Source organism: Sinocyclocheilus rhinocerous, unplaced genomic scaffold, assembly GCF_001515625.1.
Source record: "Sinocyclocheilus rhinocerous isolate Xijiao unplaced genomic scaffold, SAMN03320098_v1.1 scaffold75, whole genome shotgun sequence".
NCBI classification, from domain to species: Eukaryota; Metazoa; Chordata; class Actinopteri; order Cypriniformes; family Cyprinidae; genus Sinocyclocheilus; species Sinocyclocheilus rhinocerous.
Genome location: NW_015632455.1, coordinates 421,651 through 437,891, shown reverse-complemented (window position 1 = coordinate 437,891; position 16,241 = coordinate 421,651). Strand labels below are relative to the sequence as shown.

The 16,241-nt window shown below is 36.3% G+C and overlaps 1 protein-coding gene and 1 pseudogene across 3 annotated transcripts in view; one reads left to right on the top strand and one right to left on the bottom strand.

Moving 5' to 3' along the window:
* Positions 1-8,690, top strand: part of LOC107742290 (diacylglycerol kinase delta-like) — an 87,844-nt gene extending 79,154 nt beyond the window's left edge. For 2 of the 3 annotated variants that reach the window (XM_016555197.1, XM_016555198.1), the window contains 8 exons: positions 772-885; positions 1,284-1,418; positions 2,417-2,577; positions 2,867-2,981; positions 4,316-4,405; positions 4,856-4,972; positions 7,430-7,538; positions 8,300-8,690. In XM_016555197.1, the coding sequence (XP_016410683.1) occupies positions 772-885; positions 1,284-1,418; positions 2,417-2,577; positions 2,867-2,981; positions 4,316-4,405; positions 4,856-4,972; positions 7,430-7,538; positions 8,300-8,352 (894 nt within the window). In that variant the 3' untranslated portion in view covers positions 8,353-8,690. The remainder of the gene's footprint in view (positions 1-771; positions 886-1,283; positions 1,419-2,416; positions 2,578-2,866; positions 2,982-4,315; positions 4,406-4,855; positions 4,973-7,429; positions 7,539-8,299) is intronic. The other variant, XM_016555196.1, reaches the window with a different exon arrangement.
* Positions 8,691-10,431: 1,741 nt separating this feature from the next.
* The window catches only part of LOC107742318 (cysteine and histidine-rich domain-containing protein 1-like), a 7,864-nt pseudogene continuing 2,054 nt past the window's right edge, over positions 10,432-16,241 (bottom strand).

Sequence of the window (16,241 nt, the reverse complement as noted above, 5' to 3'; positions counted from 1 at the left end):
TATATATATATATATATATATATATATATATATATATATACATAACTGGAGTGACTCTGTTATCAGATCTATCCAACTCGCATTACTGTAACAGATTCTTTCCTGTAAAGTGTATTTGTCTAACAAAGAGGGATATCATGATGTCATTTCCCAGCAAGAGTCAGGGTGTACATAAGACATCTGGTCCTTCCTGGGTTTCATGTGATTTTGTCGTAGTTTCTTACCTTAAAACAGTGTTTCCCAACCTTTTTTTTGTCGCGGCACCCTTTGGAAATTTTAACAAACTTGTGGCACCCTACAAAATTAATTTTGTCAAAATATTTGAATTTCTAACTTCGATATGATAATTTGAAAAGTATAGATATTCGGTACAACTGAATGGTATACGAGTGGAGCGACTGAGCGGAGCGCACACGCATAGAGCGGGATAATACGCAGAGCGTCACACCACGTGAAAGTGAAATCTGAGCGGTGAACTAATTTTCGCCAGCCGAAATTTCGGTGCATCTCTAATTATTGGCGACATCAGAAATGGATATTATATAATAGATGCTTTTTTGAACATTTTAGCAATTTAAAAAGATTTTAAAAAGATTTTTTACACTGCACCCCTGCTCTCGACAGACGGCACCCCGGTTGGGAAACACTGCCTTAAAATATGCAGATATAGATGGATAGAAATGGATTTATGTAGACTTGTGTAAATAGAGTATCAGATAATGAGAATGTGGTGGACATTATGAAATTCTGTCTGCTGTTGTATTCATGTAGAATTTTGGGGCTCCATCTTTTGATGATAAGAAGTTGGAGGTGGTAGCTGTGTTCGGCAGCATGCAGATGGCCATGTCTCGAGTCATCAACCTGCAGCATCACCGCATCGCACAGGTCTGAACTCAAGCACACAATTCACAATTTAAAAATGATCTTTTTTTGAAGACATGTTGGAATTTGAATTAAATTCAACCACACCCTAATAGGACTATAATCAGAATAACAAGACTTGCCATTGCAATTCAAAGAAATGCAACAGTTTAGTGACAACGCAATGTCTGACTAATTGTACTGTACTTAGTTAAGAGATTAGGGTTAATTAGAGAATTCGGAGAAAAGTATTTTTCCACCATGTGATCTAATGTTGTTTTGTTTCTGAGAAAATTTGTATGAGTCATTTATGGTACATAATTTTATAATATGCATCACCTGGGTGAATTAAAGATCATTTAGAACTGTTCTTACATCAGTCATATGAGTTGGCATGTACTTGACACTGGCCGTCTCCTCAGTGTCGGCAGGTGAAGATCACGATCCTGGGTGATGAAGGTGTGCCTGTGCAGGTGGACGGTGAGGCCTGGATTCAGCCTCCTGGCATCGTCCAAATCGTCCACAAGAACCGAGCCCAGATGCTTACCAGAGACCGGGTCAGTGTGTGCGCACGCTCATCTTCTTTTCTCTTGTCTTTTATAAATGTCTTCATAACTGACTGAACAGACCACAGACCAGTCACCTCCATTTGTTGCGTGATCATTTTCACTTGTATAGGATTCTGATAAGCTGCTGTTCCCACTGGACTAACCTAACCAGCAAGACCTCCTTTGTCAACCAGTTTCACCAGAAAAACAAGCATATCAGCTTACTGCACAGTCTAGTCAAGTCACCTTTATTTATATACAGTTATATACAATAGATTGTTTTCAAAGCAGCTTAACAGGAAAATAACAGAAGAAATATCATCAAGTTGAGACAAATTCAAATTATTCTGTAAAACACTGACAATAGTTGTTCAGCTCAGGTCAGCTCAGTGTTGGCTCTGTTCAGTTTATTAACTGTAAAAATGATAAGTTATGAAATGAGTTCAGTTCAAGGATAAACAGCTCTACAGAAGGCAAAAGAGACGTTATTCAGCTTGAGTCAGTTCAGTGTTGATTCGGTTAAGTTCAGGAACAGTGTCGATGTTGTAAACTTTATCAATTATAAAACAAAGACGATTAAGAAATAAAGCAGTTCTACTGAAAACAGTAGTGCCATCTACTGTAGCTCAAGTCAGTTCAAGTTTGGATCTTTTAGCATTTATTAGTGTGTACAAGTTTTGCATTTATTTGGTTAAAATACAGCAAAAACTGTATTATTGTGAAATATTATTACAATCTAAAGTAAATCTTTTAAATTGTTTGTATTTTAGTTTTATATTTTAATATATTTGAAAGTGTAATTTATTCACGTGATGGCAAAGCTGAATTTTTCAGTGTTGAATTTTCACTCTTCAGTGTCACATAATTGTTCAGAAATCATTCTAATATGCTGATTTAGTGCTCAGTGAACATTTCATATTATTATTATCAATGTCAGATGTCAATTTCTGACCTCAAACTTGAGCAACGTGCAGATGTGTCAACATTGTCTGTTGCTGTGACACTAGGCGTTCGAGAGCACGCTGAAATCATGGGAAGACAAGCGGAAAGGTGACAGCCGCCCAGCCCGGCCCCGACTGAATTCCCAGCAGTCCATGGAATATCTGACAGAAGAGGAATGTGTGCAGGTGCAGCAGCTTGGTTTAGTGGCCGACACACTCATCAACAGGTGTGTCTGTGTGTGCCTGTATGAAGAGTCTGTGACATCCACACAAATGTAGTTTGTAACCCAACAGGAATGTCACGCCACAGAGAATATCAATGCATACACTTGTGGGAAACTATTTCATAACTATTTGAGGGCTACTATCTGTTTTACCTGAAACCACACCCATTATTGTCACTTCTAATCCTCAGAAATGTGACACTTCCTTGTATTAATTCACAAGCCATTTTACCATGTATTAAAGGCTTATGTGTTATGCTGCAGCTGAATGTGTCGTGATGATGCTTTGTAGGATTCGGGAGGTGGCTAAGACTCATAAGGTGGTGGAGCAGGAATTAGCTCACTCTGTCAATGCCAGTGCTGCGGTCCTGAGTGAAGCCTTCCCCTCCAAACCCTCCAGTCCTGAGGTGAACAAAACTCTTTTGTTGTTGGACTGTTAACCTGTGTTTAACAACCAAATTTAACACAATTCCAGCTGCTTCATTCTGTTTGTTTGGAATAATTCAATTATCATCTAAGCTCAACATTATTGATCACCTACAATCAAAATACACAGTAGAGGGTAATAATGTTTCTAAAAAGAATTATTTTCATAAGTGAATATGTTAAAACATACTGATTGCACAACATTTTGTCAAAAATAAAATCAAATAATGTATGTTTATAATATGTATAGAAACACTATTGTTGAAAGGTTTGGAGTCAGCACTTTTTTTTGAAAGAAATGAATACTTTTATTCAGCGAAGATGTAGTAAATTGGTCAAACGTGACCGTAATGCCTTTTGAAAGTCCATGTAAAGACATTGCTACAAAAACCAAAAAATCTATTTCAAATAAATGCTGGTCTTCTGAATTTTATATTCATCAATAAATCCTGAAAAAAATCTATCACAGTTTCCCCAAATATATTATGCAGCAATATTAATAATAACAAAGAAATGGAACAGCAAATCAGCATATTAGAATGATTTCTTTAGGATCACGTGACACTAAAGACTGGCTGAAAATTCAGCTTTACATCAGGAATGAATTACATTTTAAAATATACTGAATAGTGCACAATTATTTTCAAATGTAATAACATTTGACAATATTACTGTTTTTACTGTATTTTTTTATCATTTATTTATTAATTTAGCCTTGGTCAGTATAAGTGACTTCTTTCAAACTCCAAACTTTTGAACAGTACAACATATACAGTCCAAATGTGTGACACCACTGGTGAATATGATTGTAGGAGTCTGCCCCACTTCTGCTTCAATGACAGCATCATTTACTGTAAGCTACATTAACTCCACAAACTCCAAAATGTAAAACCTGATGCGGAAACAAGGAAGCAGTTAATATCACAAATATTCTTTAAAAAACTGAACATTCTGCTTACTTTGAATTTGAAATGTCATGTTTTGAGTGAGAACCCCACTGTACTGTATATATATTCATAGCAGCGAGGGATGTGATGAGGATCAGCTCAGCTCAGTCCAGCTCTGCTTTAAAGGTTACCGAGTGCACCTTTCAGTCTTCAGTAGGAATAATAGCAGGTCCTTTCTTCCTGCTGAGACTTTCAGCATGTTCTTATTGAGCTGCTCATGCTGTTCTCCACAGGACCTCCACTGACCAGCCAATAGAAGAATAAGTGAAGGAACTAAACAACACTGTGTGTTAATCACTGAACAGCAAAAGTCTGTCAGGAAGTCAAACTAAACCTGAACTGTGAACATGTGTGTGTTTTCTCTGCAGGGTTTGAGTCGCAGTACAGCTGTAGACATTGTCAACAGCAGTAAAGTTCTCCAGCAAGAGACCAAGATGCTGCTGGAGGGGAAACTGCTGGTGAGCGGCATCACTGTCTCTCTCTCTCTCACTTTCTCTGGCCTGTTCTTGTGCAGAAGTAATTCAGTCTGAAATAGGGCTGCACGATAAATCGCATGCGATATTTAACGCGCATCTTGTCAGTAAAGCCATTCTGTAATCAGCGGTAAATCTCCATCACCTGCGGGCTTTCACATGGAGCAGCATTAACTACACAGAGCCGTTGTTCACCAACAAGCTGCGCAAAACATGCGCAAAATATGATCGTGGTTTTGCGCAGCTTGTCAGTGAACAACGGCTCTGTGTAGTTAATGCTTCTACATGTGAAAGCCCGCAGGTGATGGAGATTTACCGCTGATTAAAGAACCGGCTTTACTGACAAGATGCGCGTTAAATATCGCATGCGATTTATCGTGCAGCCCTAGTCTGAAATATGATAAAGACATTTTCTGCATGTGTGTGTGTGTGTAGCGGTTGGAGCCCTCTCAAAAAGAAGAGCTTCTTTCCACAGTGGACAGCCTCAGTGCTGAGTTACACAAGCTGGAGGACATTCACTGGATCTGTCCCAGCATGCACTGCTCTGAAGAGGTTTGTCCTAAACAGCATTCATGTCTCCAGAGCTTAACTTTGAGTGTGACCCTTTTGGACTTGCATTTTAGGTAACATTACTTTATTTATGAAGCACAGCAATTGGATTCCGAATGTAAAAAGTACATTAATTTACTTCAAAGAAAAGTTGTTTAGATATGGTATGATTTCAACTTCAAAAAAAAAAGTTACACTACCTTTTTTAATGTTTTTGAAAGAAGACTCATATGCTCATCAAGAAGACTGCATTTATTTGATCAAAAACACAGTAGAATAGTAATATTGTGAAATATTATTACAATTTATAAAAACTGTTTTCTATCTTTAATATATTTTCAAATGTAATTTATTCTGATTTTCAGCAGCCATTACTCGATTCTTTAGTGTCACATGATCCTTCATTCTATCATTCTAATATTCTGATTTGCTGCTCAAGAAACATTATTAATATCAATTATAATAGGGAGGGACGATTTGGGAAGAGATTCATTCAGAACGAATCTGCTGCGTGGTTCGGAGGTAGGAAATAAGCTAACATACACTTGCTGCACGTCGCATAAAACATTCAAAAATGTCAACATGTGGGAATAAGAGAAGATAAATCTGACGACGCAAGAGAACTCAATTCGGTCCGGTTTTTCTGAGCGCAGACACTGAAGCATACACACACAGAAAGCTCGTCTCACAGCGCGCGAGTACTCTTTCACGTCGCATGAACGGAGAATTACACACAAAATGATGTTGAATTGTACGTTTTGACGGGTATTCACGTAGCATGAGGATACTGAGCAAATTCTAGTGTGTATTTTTAAAATGAACAAATAACATCTAAAAATAATTTCGGTAACGGCAGTATGTTGAGATTGACCCTCTCAGACACAGTTGAAATGTCATCAGATATATTGAAAAGAAAATGAGAGGACTTACCTTTGGTGTCCCCATTGCCTTCAGAAGATCTGGATAATGCAACTTCCTGTTGAAAAAATATATTTTGGAATGTTCCAAGTATATCAGAGGGAGGAATGTGTTAGGGTAACAGGACTGAGTGTAAACCTGGGGACACAACTAAAATGTGTATTTTATCAAAAATGTTATGGATTTTTTTTTCTTCTTTTGAAGAAAAGTTCATTGATTGGATATAAAGTCACACATAAATGCAAAAAAAAAATAATTTCTGAAGGATAATTTTAATCATAATATTTCATGGTAAATTATAGAGGCAGGGAGTGGCAACAACTACTATTTCTTTAGTGTTCTAGGTAGTTTTTCTTTTGAAAAAAAGGAAATCATTGATTGGATATAAAGTCACACATAAATGCAAACAAAAATTAATTTCTGAAGGATTTTAACCATAATATTTCATGGTAAATTATAGAGGCAGGGAGTGGGGACATGCAACAACTGCTATTTCTTTAGTGTTCTAGGTAGTTTTTATTAATGATTTTAATTATACATTCGAAATTTTGCAGTTAGCTAAATGTGAAGACACTTTGCTTAATATGTTAATAATGTATTTTAGAGTTCATTTTCATGCATTTTTATACATTTAATGTCCTGGGGACAGAAATGTTACCCATTCGATGGAATGTCCCGTAAACACAGTTGATTATGTCTTAAGTGAACGTAAACAGTAGGAAGAACGTGTATCAGTACATTGCATCCATTGCAGCTGTGCATTCGGTTTTAAAGGGACAGCAGCCTAATTTAGTTGCTATTGTCCGAGTCATTGATGTTAATCAAGTAACAAAAGAAAGACAGAAAATCACGCACTGCTCTTGACTGAAAAACTTTAGTAGCCCTAAAGATTAATCTAAATTTATTTATAGAAATAAATATGTCTGCTTGAAAGAATGAAGAATATGGTAAACAAGTTGCTATAAAGAATGCAGAATTAGCCTATAACCATTGGTATTTCAGTAAAAAGTAGACCATGTTCTTGTTCTTTGTGAGAAGTGTTTTTATTTAATTTTAACATAAAGGCATGTTGTGTGTCACAGCCATTAAATCGGTGTCTATCATGATAAAACCTTAATATCAAACCTATATAATGAGTTTGGAAATTTTAGAGAAATGCTTAATAAATGCATTACACTGTAACTAAACCCATTAGATTTTAGCCGACTAAATTTACTGTAGATTTAGTCGACTAAAACTAAAAACAATTCAGATGCCTAAAATATGACTAAAACTAAAATGGCATTTTAGTCAAAAGACTATGACTAAAACTAAATCAAAATTTGCTGTCAAAATTAACACTGATTCAAATGCTTTTTTTATTCTAAGTCAGTGTTTATAATGTTGCATTTAATCTTTAATAGTTTTGCATCATGGCATGAAACTGATCATGTGACAAAAAGAACATACATCACATGCATTACTAGATTCCAGCTTATTGGACTGCATCGCACATCACCCCCTCTCTTTCTTCTTGTCTTCCTGTTGTTTGTTTAATTCCAGGACCTGTCCCCTGTGCCTGGGAAAAGCAGTATGAAGCTGAAAATCATGCCCAAGGGGAAGAAGGAGAGAGAGAGGTTACACAAGCAGCGGTCCAGCGGCTCTCTGTCAGGTAAGAGACACATTCACTAGCAGAAACACCATTAACCAGCCTCATAATCTCAGCATCATGCTGCTTCACTGAGAGTATGACTGGCATATCCAGCTGCAGTGGAGTGCAGTATGTGCTGCGGCCTAATTATGAACTAATTTTGCATAATCATCTCATTCCTTTTACTGTAATTTGACAAGCAATTTACAGTACTTGTCAAAACATTATGGTTTTAAAATGTTTTTAATGATGTCTCTTTAATGACAGCTGCATTTATTTGATCAGAATATCAGAATGATTTCTGAAGGATCATGTGACACTGAAAACTGGAGTAATGATGCTGAACATTCAGCTTTGCCATCACAGAAGTACATTACATTTTAGAAAAGTTATTTTAAATTGTAATATTTTACAGTATTATCAAAACATTATGGTTTTAAAATGTTTTTAATGATGTCTCTTTAATGACAGCTGCATTTATTTGATCAGAATATCAGAATGATTTCTGAAGGATCATGTGACACTGAAAACTGGAGTAATGATGCTGAACATTCAGCTTTGCCATCACAGAAGTACATTACATTACAAATTGTAATATTTCACAGTATGTGTTTCTACTGTATTAAGTAGTACATAAATGCAGCCTTAGTAAGCATAAGAGACTTCATTAAGAACATTTAAAAATTGTTTCCAAACTTTTGACTTTCTTTATTTTAAATTAATTAATTAATTGTCCTTAAACTCACAAGCTTATTCTTAACACATTTGTTTGCGCCGCTCAGGATCTTGGGATATCAAGGGCGGGATGTGTGATGTGGATCCTGCGGGCAACTGAAGAGCTGAAGTGGTTTGTCACGAGGACACACTCTGCACACGGGACGCCCAGTGAGGGAGGACAGGAGAGCACCTGTGCAGACACATGCCCCACCCCAGTGTTTGTGCGCGGCCCGGCACTGCATTACTGAGCTTCTGTTGCGCCTGCGGATGGTGTCACAGGAAATGCTCATCATCAGAGAGCAGGAAGTGGATCGTCCGTCATCTCTCTCTGTTTCCCGTGCGCAACCTAATCCGTTCGTTTTTTTTAATCTTATTTTATGATCTTGTTACTTTTTTCTGTTTCTTAGTATTCAAGCCGTCAGACACAAACTATAAACTTTCTTCGCTCTCCAAAGGGAAAAAAAAAATAAGACATTTATTTGGCCCCGTCCTGTCGCCGCCTGAACAACAAGAAAGGAACAAACTCAATCAAACAATTGTATTAAAATGAAGACTATTAAACGCGTGCAAAAAAGGAATATCCTGATGAATGAATGTATGGTGGACTTGTATTATTCGTCAAACTGGCTGAATAGTTAATCTGCATCTAGTCTCTGTATCTCTCTCTATCAAAGACCATCTAGTTTCTGCATGCCTTTCATGCCCTTATGCAGAAAAAAAAAGGTCTACCTTTTCTCTGTACTCTCGGATCGTCAGCCAAGTCGTGATGGTGTATCACTAGTGTGTCAATTGAGCCGTCGTTCTAGAAGCTTCAGTGCCGTAACTCTTGTGCCAAGTGAGTAAATGGAGCGCAGTGGTTTAAAGTGAACTGTTTCTTTACTTTTTTTCTGCAGGGAAATCTCGTGAAAGAAAGTGATGCTGTATGTCGTACATTTCAAGATGTATTTTATCTCGCCTTGCACTTTAATATAGAAAACATGTTTAAAAAGCAAACTTAAAAGGTTGTGTGTTTTGTTTTATCATATGAAAACTGGTATCCCATTCATGGGAAAACCTATGATGAGATATGTTACATATAAGACAGTATATAATCCAGTTTATGAATGTTATTCAACTGTCGCCCCTTTTCGGGGTCAGTCTGTACATGGAAACCCGAAGGGAATGCAAAACTTGAACAATGTGTGGATCACAAACAGTATTTATCAACAGATGGTACAGTGTAACATTTTTCCATTAAAAGAAATAATATATACACAATGCTGGACAACTTAATTGTTTTCTTGATAGTTGAGCCAAAGTCTAACAGTATTGCTCTGTAAAAAAGAAAATGACAAATATGGTCTCGATATGAAAGTTTATGGACAGTCTAGGTGCTGATTGTGCCCCTCAAAGTTGGACTGTATTTTTTATTATTATTTTGCATGTCTTTGTTTCAAACTTCATCTGTGATGAATTGTTGCTGCGTGCTTAGTTTTGATTGACATAGCAAACGTTACTTTGACCATCTCTGCGTATCAGCACATCGATTATGACTGGTAATAAGGTACAAGCGGAAGGCAATGATTTTATGTATTTTTTCATTTTTTTCTTTGAACAGAGAAAAAGAACCAAAACAGGTACCTATCCTCTTCATTGTCAAGACTACTGTTTACTTTTAAGCTGTAATATATATCCTTTTTATTTAAAGTATTTTGCCAGTTGGGTTGTAGTTAAGCTTCCATGGCCTTGGACTCTGTCTGACTGCAATCACCTACTTCAGGATTGTTGCCGTCAACTTGACGCAAAAATAAAGTGTGGCCATTGCTGTTTGACTTGTTGCACTTTATTATCATGGTTCATTCATTGCTTTGTCAGTACTGAAAATCTGCATTGAGTATTTTCAACTACCAGTAAAAAGTTGGGGGTCAGGAAGATTTTTTAATATTATTCAATAAGTGGCAGTAAAGACTTTTAAATTGAAATTGTAAAAAAAAAAAAAATCCAAGTCTGTTCTTTTTGACTTTCTATTCATCAAAGAATCCTGAAAAACAAATCAGTTTTCACAAAAAAAAAAAAAAAAAATCAAGCAGCACAACTGTTTTTAACAAATAATAAAAATGTTTCACCAAATCGGCTCACCAGAATGATTTTAGAAATGATCATGTAAACTGTGCAAAACTGGATGACAAGAGTTTTAAGACTTCCCTAACCTTTAACACAATAACATACTGTACAATATATTTGAGCAAAAAAAACTAAAAAAGGCTAACTGCTTGAAAGCAGCAGCCCCATGTTTGTATAAATCCCATGTGATCTTGTAAACAAATCCATAACCTCAGAATAAATGTTCCTTTTTCTGGGGGGACAGCAGCAGGCTCTTCTAGCTCAGGGGGTCCATCATCTGCCTGTTTATCTTCTTTTTTCTCCTCACTCTCTTTCTTGTCCTCCTCTTCGTCTTCCCAGTCAGACTCACTGATGTCATCATCTGAGATGTACCAGTCGGGTTTGATGTCTTCCTGTTCTGTGTTCATCTCATCTGTGACCTCTGGCTCAGGTTTGTGTGTGGGGTCCTCAAGTTTCCCCCAGGTCTCAGCATCAGCCTTCCGCATGGTCACCTCAACTTTAGAGGGCACCATGTTCACAAAACTGCTCTGCACGTCAATCACCTAAGAGACCAGAAGTGGACACAGATGTCTGACTTTTTGACTTATAAATAAATAAAATTGTATGATAAAACTAAAACTAACAATAATTTAGTAATGCTATTTAGAATTTTTTTTTTTATATTTATAAGAAAAAAAAGACAAGCACATGGAATTTCAAAAACTGTAAATTGTTTTCTATGCACTAAACTAAAAAAATGATAACTTTCTAAGTTTCAGGAGGATATATCATTGCTAAATCATAAGAGAGTGTGAATGTACAACAATCTTACCCCCCATAAGTGGATGTCCTGATGAAACACTGTCACCCTCAAACTGAATGTGGCATGTTAACTGCAGATTGACAAGAGACCAAAAAAAATGTATTTATGGACAAAGATCATTTATAAAAAGTCATTGGATGCTGATGTGAAGTGACTTTTTTTAAAGGTCGATTTGAACTCGCCACTGTGCGGTTTGCCTCCACGTAGGAATGCTCTGGACTGGAGTTCTTGGCGTAGATTGTGACCACGACCTGCTTTCCTGTCTGGTGCCAATCATGCCTGCAAGCCACCTTCTTTTTGTCCTGCAGACCAAACACAAACACAACATACAGATTTCAGAAAGGGTTAGTTGATTGTTTCCATGCAACAATCAATGGAATTATATAATCAATCATTATTTGCATTGATGTGTCCATGCAAATACCTATATCCACTGATTAAAAAAAAGTCCATTAGCCATTACCTGTTTGGGGATCCAGCAGTGTTTTCCTGTTGTGCAGCCTTTCTGATCCAGGAAGGCATTGAAGTCAGTGGTTTTTATGCAGCAGCAGTTCCAGTATTTGTATCTAGACAATGATCAGCAGATGTGAATTACCATGCATCTCCCATCTCATCTGATCAACAATATCTTTAATTGCCGATGTTAAGAACCCTTTGTGTGAACACATCATGATCTCTTGTTGAATTCGACAGCACATGTGGATATGAATCCAGATCAGTTCTCTGACAATGAGAAGCTTTATGAAAACAGGCCTTGCTTGTACTGCAAAATGTTTAATAGATACAGGAACTGGGAAGAAGCTGTAACAGAGCTATACGTGCTGTCTGTCTCACTGGCTGAAGAAAAGAGAACCAACAGTATGTCTTTACCCTGACGAGCAGAACTGAGCACAATTCAGAAAAGAAGAATTGTCTTCCTTTCACTTCAAGAGATTAGATTTCAGTTTCCACAGGGGCTGAAATGGATCCATTTCAAAGACCATGGTGCAAAAAATGACATTGAATGAAATATATTAAATTCCTGGTGACATTTCAAGCCATCGATGATAGCATGCTCATAGCTAATTCACTGTGAAAAGAACGAAATAACACAAAAAAGAGACTAATTTAATTGTGAACGACACGCAGCCCTGCTGATACAGGTTTAGTTCTCACATGGACTAAAGAAGAGCTCCGCTGAGTAATTAACATGATGAACTTTTGGGATTTCAGCAAACTAATCCATTAAAGATGATGGGAAGCTTTAACAGAAGGCATTAAGGTCAAATCCCAGTGAGGGATCTGACCCTGCGGCTTTAGTCGTTAATTCTGGCTCATCTTCTGCTCTGGGTCCATTCAACATTACACCATGAAACAAGATGAACTAGAGTCAGTTTCTGCTCCTTCTGTTCTCATGAAACTAGTTGTAAGGACCAAAGTAGACTGATGCTGGATCAGTACTGTTACACAAAAACACTCAACGGCCCAGGATTGATTCTTTGTGGAGTCTGTCTCTACATGAAGTGCTGCAGTGTCGTTCTTTATTATGGCCACTAGGTGGCATGAACTGTATATTTTGTTAGGCAAGCTGATTTGTTTGTTGTAATTTACATATTACATGAGCACCTTGTGTTTTGCATCCTGCATTCATTGACTCCATTGACTCTCTGTAGGACAGCGAGAGGGAAGAGGTGACAAAACAACTGTAAGAGGAACTTTAAAAGTCTGCTGATTTCTCAAAATGTGCAATAGTCACATTCTATAAAAAATGACAGTCATGCAGCACAACAAACACAACACAAGTATCCTACAGCAGACCTGTGAACACAGAAGGGTGTTACTGTGTTTTTACAGAGGTCCTACTGTAAGTGACAGATTATAGACAGGTGGGCGTCACATCAACAACTATTGTCAAGGACTGAAGTCCTTTGAGCCCTGAGCTTTGGCAGAACCAAGAGCTACAGGAACATAAATACATAATGCATAACACTTCACCAGAGCGATGGGAAAAAAATGGTAACGCAAATAATATAATTAAACCCATGCCATTTTGCACAGTCAAAATAGCTAAATAAAAGGCTCTTATAAATGCTTTATATTTTTTTGTGCTGGCTGTGCATGTGTGCAATATGCCCCCATCCTCTAAAACATTAACAAAACAACACAGAAATAAATATGATTTGGACCAGTGTTATTTTAGTATCATTGATATGCTATAGTTTGTTAGTATTTTGAATTAAGATTAAACTTAGATGTTTTCTGCTTTCACTTTAGTTCATTTTTTTGTAATTTTAGTAATAGAGTTTTTGTCATTTTTATTTGCTGTCTATATAGTTTTTATTTAGAAGTTTTTCAGTTCTTTAGTTTTAGTTATTTTAGTACTTCAAGTTAAACTAAATGTTGGTAACGACAAAATAAGACGTTTTATTTTATTCATATTTTATTTTATTTCATTTCACATTTATTTTGTTTCAAGTAAACATTTTTATTTATTTATTTTGTTAATGGTTTTAGTTTTAGCTCCATTTAACAAAAAATACCCCTTATGTAGACTATATTAAATACAGGCTCACTTGCAACATGAATAAACATGATTTGTGCTAAACACGATGCATTTAGGAAATTATTGGCTATTCTGGAATTCTGGAATCATTGGCGAAGATTAATACAATTTTTTTTGCATTATTTTAATTATTAATATTAAATTATAATGTCAATATTATGGTATGAAAAGATTAGTGCTTTTTATTTATCAATTTCATTTAGCCTTTTGCATTATTTATATGATTCATAATATTAAACTATTATATTAATATTAGTTCATTATTAATACTAATACATTTCATCACTTAATTTTAAAAGGTTATTTTTGTTTACTTTTGTGATGGGCTGCAACATTATTAAAGGGGTCATATGATGCGATTTCAAGTTTTCCTTTCTCTTTGGAGAAAATGACGTGTTTGAGAGAGGCGGGGCATAGATGACCTACAATAATGTACAGTATTTGAAAAATAATGTGTTTTTTGAACATTAAAGCATGTCAACATATTCTGTTACACCAAATACACAAAATAATGATCTTTAAAATAGCATCATATGACCCCTTTAAACAATATTTGTGCTGAGTGCAATGTATTTTGTGAATTATTAGCTGCAAAAATCTTTTTTTTTTTACATTCTAATATTAATATTAATTTATTATATTAGTATGAATACATTGTTATTACTAATGCATTTTAAGTACATGTTTATTTTTGTGTTGGGCAAAACCAGTAGAGAATCAATGCATTAGTATCAATGCGCTTGTGTTGCAGGTAATCCTGAGCTGTAGGAATAACAGGAACTGCTCACCTAGCTTCTCTCTCTTCTCCCTCTCAGTGATCTCCATTTTCTCTGTGATCTGAGTCAGAAAGGGAGCGATCTTCACCTGCAGCTTTGTCTTTGGCTCATCTGAGCTGGGAAGGAGTGAATCGTAAAACATGTCACTGTCTGTTTTTATTTAACAGTCAGAAGGAGCTGTACTTCTCTTCTTTGAAAGAGACAAAGGAGGGCTTCAGAGAAAGAAAACGAATTTTGTATTCAGAGCAATGAGTTGGTGTGTGAAACAGAACAGAATGTGTGTGAGCTGAATATGTACTGTATATACCTGGGTCTCTCTTTTTCCAGGGCTTCTGCAGATTTGGGTCCCTGGTAGATCATTTCCTCTCCACTGTGCTGCTTCACGTCTCCCTTCTCAGACGTCACCTCTGGCCGCAGAGGCTCCTGAGGCTTCTCGTTACTATGGCGCCCGCGAGTGCAACCCTGAGAGGACAAGCACAGAAAGCAGAATGTGCCAATCAACATGTGACTGAGAGAAAATAATTAGCAGACACAGAGCAGATAAATTACATGTCTGAGATTGTGTGAATGTGAACGTCTCTCCATCACAAGGACGGCATGATTAGTTCAATTATTTGTATTATAATTAGTTATTTCTCAGTTTACACATCTGTTCTAGCTTGACATTCAGTACTGCTAATATTGGCTGCTATATGACAATTTGGTATTTGATAAGTCACTTTTGATAAAAGCATCTGCTAAATGAATATAAATATGTGAACGTCTGTCACACTTTCGAATATAATTCTTGTCCATGCTTTGTTTGAACTAATTTTAATCACAGTTTTTGTTTTTATTTATCAGTGGTTTTTAACTAGGAGGCCGGGGCCCATTGGGGGCCTCAGAAAACTTCCAAAGGTGCCTCAAGACTTAAAATGACTTAATTTCAATTCATTTTAAAAATGTGATTTTCTAGACCTGGAAACGACATGTAAATTAATTAAATATTAAACTGCCATAGACTTTTCTTTATAATGAATATATATTTCTAGTTATTCCAAGTACTAAAAAAAATGATTGAGTTCATATTAATGAACTGAAATTAAAAATCATTATTTTTCAAATTCGATTGTTGTGGACAATGTTGGACTGCATTATACTGGTATATTTTATAACAAGAAGGTTCAGTTCATTAGCTAATGCAATTTATATCATGAAATAACAATGAACATATTTACAGCATTTAGCAGTCTCATCATTTTAATCTATAAACAAAAAATTCTTAATTGATTTTGTGGTAAAATAAAGTTCCATTTATTAACATTAGTTATCTACATGAACTAACTATAAAAATACTTTTAAAACATTTACTAATATAACTTCATATTAATTTCAATCTTTACTAATACATTATTAAAATCCAAAGTTGTATTTGTTCATATTAATTAATGGAACTGAGCTAACATGAACACAAGGGCGTGTCTACAGTGGTGGCCAGGGGTGGCACCGGCCCCCCCTGAAATTTGGCTGGCCACCCCAGGTGCCCCCCCCCTACCAGATGTCTTGCGATAGGCTTGTTTTTAGTACATTTCTAACTGCATCTGGCAGTGGCGGATCCTGGCATGTGTAGGCAGCTGCCTATGGCCGCTTCCTTCTCTTCTTTATACTTAATTTTAGGCGGTTTCTATAGTGTGATCTTAATGACAGAGAGCGCATAATGTTACGCGATCCATGTGTGCGAGGCAGAGGCGGACAGTAACTAAGTACATTTACTTGAGTATTGTACTTAAGTACACTTTTTGTGT